The following is an 8394-nucleotide window of genomic DNA, read 5'->3' on the forward strand; positions in this document are numbered from 1 at the left end:
GCAGATAGGAAAATTAGGTCAATTCGTGTCGTGTGTTCGAGTCTCGGCTGGGTGGTGCTGCTAGATAGAGTCAGTAGGATTTTTGCACTGGCCCCGTAGCTGTCCTGATCTGATCTGAGACGTTTAGGTCCACAGCTTTACTGCACTAGCTCTTTGGTCTCGGGGATTGGAAGGCGGGTGCGTCTCTATATTTTAATGCTTTTGTCGGCTACTGCGAACGTCCAACTTGTGCTGCGCTCAATTTACTTTGTATCGTGAGACAGTGCATGAATGCTGCGGGGATGAAAGATCAAATTTGTCCTGATAAGTTGATAACCACTAATGCTCCCATGCCCCTTCCAGCATTGGACAAAAGGTAGGAGTCATAACGATTACTTGTTAAGCGTAGCTACCAACCCCCCCCCCCCCCCGCCTCACCTTCCTGCTCTTTCCCCTCCACTCCAAAAAATTTTCATTACTTTCCCCTACCGTCCCTCCATCAATTGTAGAACCATCGTTTCTAAAAAATATTAATATTATTGCCTGACCGCATTTGAAGGTCAAAGACTAAAAACACGAGTTGAGTTTGGTCCACTAATGCTCCGAAATTTGTCTTTCCTATTAGTTCATTTGTTGTTGTTTGTGTTGGCAAATTGGCAGCGGGCTCGCGGTTGAGGACCGGAGCTAGGCGGGGTTGACGCATCCTCCACTTCTTCACTTTACTACATTTTACAACTCAAGTAGTACAAAAATTCCAAAGCACATTTACAAATTCGATCTATTATTTTTGTTCTCATAATCATCATTATCATCATATTTTGACAGAGAGAGATCTTAGAGTCTGTGTTAGTGGAGTCCGCGCAGGGTCGGAACGCCTCCGACTGCGGGCATAGGCGTGACGGCTAAGCGTGGGGCTCTACCTGTGTTTTAGTGGGAGACATTGCCTGTCTCGTCAGGTAGAACTGGTGTTTGAGGTCTCCCTAACACTTTGTTGACATCACAAAAGGGCCCAGCGCAGAGCGCGACTAGTTGGATAACCCGAATAAAAGGAAAAAAAACATCATCTAGTTGTATTCCCATTACACAGCTTCGTATTAATTATTAAATTTAATAAACCTTTCACCTTTTTCCACTGCATGCACTCATTCAAACGTCCACCTGTTTTTTTTTTGTGACCGACAGTCTCAGTATGCTGAGCAATTTTCTAGCAGAACGTTCAGCCAGAAAGTTGGAGCAAACTAGGTAACACATTTACAGCAGCATGGAACAGTACGAACGCACTTTGGCACTGATAACACCGGATGGGATGCAACATCGAGACACGATAACACAGCGCATAAGAGAGGCCGGCTTTTTCATCCTGCAATCACGCGTCTTAAGGCTAACGCCAGAGCAGGCTTCCGAATTTTACCGTTCTAGAAGCAGCAACCCGGACTACCGTGCCATGATAATCGCTTTGACGAAGGGTCCCGTCCAGGCGATGTGTCTTTCCAAGCGGAATGCCGTACAGGATTTGCTTTGGTTGATTGGCCCCGAACGTTACCCGGAAGCGGTGACAAATGCCCCGGGATCTCTGCGAGCCCTGTTCGCCGATTGTTGCGATGACCTGCAAAGTGCTGTTCTTGGAAGTCGAGATGCAGCTAGTGCTGAGTTCGAAGTTAAGTTTTTCTTTCCATCACTGATCTTGGAACCGATTGGCAACGAGCAGCAAGTAAACCGTTACCTGACTGCCATGGTTAACCCGACCTTGATGGACGGGTTGCATTTGCTTGCCAAGGAGCGTCCTGAACAACCGGCTTTGTGGTTATCGAAATGGTTACTGCTGAATAATCCGTATAAACCGAAGATTTCAGCGACTAATGCTAATCCCGCAACGAATGAAACTGTTAAATTGTGCAATTGTAAAGAATTTAGTGACAATGGACTATGTTCATGTTTACTCTCGTTTATCAGTGAATCGAATCCCAATTTATTTCGAGCATAAAATATTAGTTGTGATCAATAAAAAATTATAACATTCGATGCTTTTTTTGATTGCCCCGTATTAAAACAAGGGACGTTTCCCGGTCATTTAGTCTGCGTTCAACCAAGTCAGTTGATGGCTATCCTCAAAGCCAACGGAAGTATTCACTAGTAAGATGGGTCTTTGCAAGAGACCAAGCTGGACCTCAACAGTAACGCGAAGTTAGTCTTCAGGCCACCCTCAACAACCCCCTTCAACACCCCTATTCTGTATTTCGAACCAATCTTTATTTCGTTCGACTTGTTTCGAACGAGTTGTTTTGCCCATTTGATTTTGCTGGCGGAAATTTCGTTCGAAATACCAATTCGTTCAAAATATAGAATAGTGGTGAAAGCCTCTGGTGGCGTACTGAACGTAACACTCTTAGTTGCAAGTAGTCGCAATCAGTAGTACTTTGCGGATGTTTTATATTTTGACGTCATAAAAACAGGCAGCATCCAGATGGCAGTATAACACAAAGTTCATTGATAAATAGCGAAAACAAAAGGGGTCCAAGATTACTCCCTTGGGCGACGCCCGAAACACTTCAGAGCGAGAGGCTCCGATCATAACGCAAAGCGATCGGTTTACTAAATAGGATCTTAACCAGGTGATCAAGGATCTGTAGACTCCAAATTTCTCCAGTTTGCTTAATAGAATTTCGTGATCCACTCTATCAATCTGCTGCCTTGAAACCAGTGTAGACAGCATCAACTTGTCCACCGTAGTCCATTGCGCGAACGCAGGGTGATGAAAATTCGGTCAAATTTGTCACAGATCGTTTAGAATAGAATCCATTCTGAGCAGTTAAATTGTAATTTTTACATGAGAAAAAAGCTCCCATTGATAACGATCTCGAAAACGTATTCAACGGATTGAGGCTATTCGACGTGAATTTGTGCGTTTCACCCTACGACTCCTTTAAATCTTCCAAGTTATGAAGATCGATGTAACCTAATCAGTCTTGATTCTACGTACTATAGAGCTTGCTAATTTGCGGTTGTGTTGGTGGTTTGTTTTCCCCCAGTTTGAAAAACGACATGGAAAAACCAACAGCAGCAGCAACAAATCGCGTGTACGTATACGCGGCTTAGTGTGCGTACGGAAGCTGTCAGCAATCTCAATAGTACTATCACAGACAAACAGGCATAAAATTTGGAAGAAAAATCAGCAAATAATATCCTACCGTACATTTTTCCTGAACAATAGTACCATCTATGAACGACATTCCCAAATATCAAATAGCAACCGGAGTATCTCTCGAACTAGTAAGTATTTTTTATGGGGCAATCCACTGCGTTCGTTCAAAAGCGCCACTTTTACCAAAACGGAGACATTCCCAACTAAGCCCAAATTTGAAATGACGGTTTAAGGTGAAATTAGTCGTCATCGATTCTGTCAATTTCAAAAGCAGTTTTTTTGTTTGAAACAAAAATTCTGTTCATGAAAATATATTCGCTGTGTTCAGATTGGCAAGAAGAAGGCAGTATTTACATTTTTACAACCAGAATCCAGCTTTTGGGTCTAAAAACTGCTTCCGAAATTGGGCTCTCCGACGAAAAGTTAATGACTGCTAATTTCCCGTTAATCGATACGAAGAATGGAAAACGAGTGTTATATGTCTGTTAATCTAATTATCATATCTGAGAATATTCCTCATATTCGTGTTCAATAATTTGCATATCGTTTTGCCTTTTTTACTCTACTTTTTCCCGACAACCAGGGAATCAGCCCTACTAAGTGCGTGGCTCTGAAGCGTGAAGGAGAGAGGGAACGTGGGATCTTTACCTGCGATGATAACTCTTTTTTATAGGTTCTGTATTTTTTGAACCGGTAATACGGTCGCGGTACGCTCGATATGCAGGCTGGTTCAAATTGTCGCCGTCCATGGATATTTAGTCCGCAGAATTTTGACAATTTCACACTCCTGAGTGTAAAAGTGGCACCTTCTAGACGCGAGTAGATAATCGTGTGCAAATCAACCGTTCTTTTGCGCAACTCGGGATTTATCTTCTACAACCGGGCCTGAGATTAGGTTTCGTGCCGGACAAACTTAATCGAGTGAGTGGTCCTCTTTCAGAAGTGGCGCTTAAGGCACTGGTCCTAAACGGCCTGAAGGGCTTATGTGAACGGAGGGAAATCGTGGAAGAGCCGTAAGTTCGACGTCGCGACGTAGCGCTGTTGACAGTGTGCTGGAAAGGTTCAACGGTACGTACGAAATGGACATACCATCTACCAAAACTGCAGCAACACACACAAGCTGGATACAGCTTTCATGGTGATGCGCGAGATGAGGAATCGAGTGATTGGGTTGTGGCCGGTTCATTCGAAACATGATATCAAGATCGTCATCGGGGATTTCGGTCAGGAGAAGGAATGGACGTAAGACATACTGACTTTGCCACCTCTAAGAACATGACCGTGCATAGTACTACAGAGACTGTAGAATACAGAGGCGACTAGGCACTCAAAAACCGCCAAATTTTGAATCAAAATGGGGAATATCATCACAAGTAAAGGCAACTCTCCGTTTTGATTCAAAATTTAGCGGTTTTGAGTGTCTAGTCGCCTCTGTAATCTACAGCTTCTGTACATAGTACCTTCCTCCAGCATTGACTCCTACACAAATACTGCTGAAGATTACCAAATCAGACAGAATCACAGATCAACCATGTTTTGATTGACTATCAGTACTTCTCAGATATCATTTATGTCGGATTCTATCAAAGCGCAAACGGTAACTCAGACCACTACCTAATGATGCTTATAGCGATGAGCCCAAAATTTTCCGTTGTGAGCAAAATTCGGTACCGACGCCAATCTCGGTAAAATCTTGCGCGGCTGAAGCAGCCAAACGTCGCTGCAAACTACGCGCATTCACTCGAAGCTGTACTGCCGTAAGAGGACGAGCTAAACGAAGTCCTTCTTGAGTACTGTTGGAATACCATTACAACAACGATTAGTAGTGTAGCGGAGAGCATCATCGGGCACGTGGCTGAAAAACAGATCAGCAGAACCACTAGTATGACGATGAATATAGGAGGATGAAGGACGAGGAGAACGCTGCGCGGGCGGCAAGGGTGCGCACTGCCACACGTCAGAACGTGGATAGACACAAACAGAAAACGATAAAGCGAACACAAAAGGAATATGCGTAGGTAAAGCAGCTTTATCGTACTGCGAAAACGCGAAAGTTCTAGGTTGCTTGCACTCTGACGATACCCTAAGACTCCGTACAGAGTGCACGCGACAGCGACGCGACGCGACGCGATTTCGCTCACATTGTTTTAAATGCCTAGCCCTGCTTCCGGTGAAAAAGAGCTGCGTATTTAAATGCTGTAGCTGTCGCGTGCACTCTGGCGGTACCCTAAGAGTATTTTGACGAACGTTCGTGAGGTGACCGAAAGGCGGAAGCACCACTTTGCTGAACATCAGAATGGCGCCCAAGCGAAAAATCATGGAAGCAGGGAAAGCGATTTCGACGGTGCAACAAACGGAGAAGAGGTGCCAGCCCCAACGATAGCGAAGTTGAGGAGGCTATTATGCTGCTAAAGAACAATAGATGACTCAGGTGGAAAAGATGACATCGGAGCGTAGCTTATTAAAATGAGACTAGAAAAGCTGGCCGTTTGTATGCGCCGGTTAATTGCTAGAATTAGGGATACGGAACAGCTACCGGAGGAGATGGGGTTATCTGCCCGATCTACAAAAATAGTGACAAGTTGGACTGTGAAAACTATCGATCGATCACCGTTCCCAATGCCACCTACAAAGTGCTGCCCAAATCATGTTTCGCCGACTATCACCAATTGCGAACCGATTTGCGGGAACTTCGTCGAACGACGGTCTACAATGGATCAAATATTTACACCGTGGTGGATCCTCCAAAAGAGACGAGCACAGATCTCCCACGGACCATTTGTTCGTTGACTTCAAAGCCGCATATAATACCATCGACCGAAAAGAACTATGGAAAATCATGGACGAGAAGATCCACCACAGGAAGCTCATGAATTGATTCAATCTACGACGGATGTCGCTCAGTGCTGTGTTAGGATTCCGGGTAGATTGTCGAGTTCGTTCGAATCACACAGAGGGCAGGTGATGGTCTTTTATGCCTGTTGTTCAACGTAGCGCTATAAGGTGTTATGACCCGAGCGGTTATCAATACGCGGGGCACGCTCTTCTACAGATCCAGTCAATTCGTCTGCTTTGCCAATGACATGGATCTTAACGGTAGAACATCCATAGCGGTAGCTGAACATTGCACCAAAGGTTAAAGGTTAAAGGCTTGGGCAGTAAAGTAACCAAAAGGTTCGATAAAAGGGGATTTTTTGGCTCAATCAGCCGACGAAATGATCATGAATAGAACTCTATTCAGCTTAATTTTTAAGTAATTAACCGTACTTTCTGGTTCATATTTGATGATTAAACTTCGAAGAGAATACAATGCAACTTCTAACAGAACTAGAAAGTTCGCAAAAAGTCGACTTAAGTCGCTATATAGAACACTGGAACTCCAATAATCTTAAAAATAAAAAAGATTAGGAGAATTTTCCCACTTCTTCCTATTTTGTAGATTCATGACATTTCCCATTTAAACTAAGGTATTTAACCTCGGTTAATAGTGATAACCAATATAATTATTTACCAATATAATGAAAGACCACCAGAAGAATAATCGACTGTTTTTGTATAAATATTAATTTATTGTAAACTTACCACACACCACCAACCAAACCTCGGTGATTTAAATTCGAGTACTCCCTTTCGGTGACTTTTAGATGCATACCACTGGAATATGCGATTTGCATCGATTTTACTCGATGTGCTAATTTCTCATTTACCACAGCCCCGAAACGAACATACACTTAAGAACTCATCGGCAAAATTCAAGTCACTAGCATCGTCAGAGATGGGGCAATGCATCAGGATATAGGCTTACAACGCGGAACGCTCGGATTCAAATTCTGCTGCGGTATGTGTTAGAGTTTTTATATGGTCTATCTTAATCGCATGAACCGACTTTACAGAAGATAAGAGAGGGCGGAGATAGAAAACAGAAAAGTATAAAAATATAACTTAAAGTCTATTTTATAAACTTTTGACAAAGTTTGTGTAGAAGCTGCTTAGCGCGCTATGCACGAACTTAAGGCAACTCTGAAGTTCAGTTAATTACAGGTAAAGCTGCTTAGCAAGGTATAGACCCATAGACATAAAGCTTATTAACCTTCCTTAGACACCATTATCCGAACTGTTAGTTAGTTTCAAGTTGTGTATTGAACTTTCAAGCTGCATGTTGAACTTTTAAGTTGCTACAGATATTAACGGCACCTTATAGAGAATGAAGTTCAGTTTATAAATGTAGTGTCTGGTTGTTCAGCATGAAAGTTCAGCGGAACTAAATTTGAACTAAATATGAACTTCCAAGTTTGTTCCTTAAGTGAAATTCGAACTTTTGGTTGCTTGGGTATGGGCTTCACAAGTAACTGCGGTCGAACAGACAAGCCCCAATATAAAGTGTACCATGTAAAAGACGCTCATTAGATCGGTTGTTCTCTTCAGACATGAAACGTGGACAATGCTCGAAGTTTTCGACACACGAGTGTTAGGAATAATTTTCTGCGGCGGCGTATAGGAGAACGGAATATGGAGGTGAAGGATGACCATGAACTTCAACAGCTCTAAGTGACCTCAGTATTCAAAAGGTGACTCAAGCTGGAGGGATACGATGGACGGGACATGTTTCAAGAATACCCTGCGAAGATGGTGTTTGCTTCAAATTCGGTAGGAACAAGATGACCAGGGGCGCAACGAGCAAGATGGGTATGCCAGTTGCTGTGAGATCTGGCGGCGAGTAAACGGTGTCCAAGGAATTGGAAAGCGGTACCCTACAACTGAGTTTATTGGAGAAATTTTGTTCCGCAGGTTATGTCATATAAATATAAATAAGTTACCATTTTTATAAACCAATTTTATCTTACTTTATTCAATAAAACAATCAATCGGAAAACATAGCACACGGCAACAATTGACCGCTTGACAAAGGGGTTGTTTTCCCTTTCACCATCGAAGCGTAGCCTATTGCCACCCCACTCGGTCACTCAGTGGGTGGTATCGAGCAGCGAGCAGTGTGCTGGGAAAATTCTTCCTTTTACTGTCCCAATCGTCGCATTTCTGAAACGTCAGTCACCTGCATTAGTTCGCAAAATTTTCTCGCGTATCATACAGGTCCTTGATAGTTGAAAAGCAGCCCATTAAAAACGGCAGAATATGTGTTGTACCATTCAATAGGACAATAGCGCTGATTAATGTACCACGTACCGCGGTGATCGGTGTGAAATGTTTGTGAAAAGTAAACACAATGTATTCTGGGGGATTTTGGCCGAGAATAATTGCTTCAAGGCGAGAAA

At 43.2% G+C, this 8394-nt stretch overlaps 1 protein-coding gene across 1 annotated transcript; it reads left to right on the forward strand.

Moving 5' to 3' along the window:
• Window positions 1-1240: 1240 nt before the first annotated feature.
• Window positions 1241-1963, forward strand: LOC128746194 (nucleoside diphosphate kinase homolog 5). Its single transcript, XM_053843237.1, has one exon. The coding sequence runs from the start codon at window positions 1241-1243 to the stop codon at window positions 1961-1963; it is 723 nt and encodes a 240-aa protein (XP_053699212.1).
• The last annotated feature ends 6431 nt before the right edge of the window (window positions 1964-8394 follow it).

The sequence above is a fragment of the Sabethes cyaneus genome, chromosome 1 (genome assembly GCF_943734655.1).
Source record: "Sabethes cyaneus chromosome 1, idSabCyanKW18_F2, whole genome shotgun sequence".
Classification (NCBI taxonomy): domain Eukaryota; kingdom Metazoa; phylum Arthropoda; class Insecta; order Diptera; family Culicidae; genus Sabethes; species Sabethes cyaneus.

Excerpts from the sequence above, each read along its gene's own strand:
- LOC128746194 (XM_053843237.1), top strand. The coding sequence starts at position 1,241 with ATGGAACAGTACGAACGCACTTTGGCACTGATAACACCGGATGGGATG.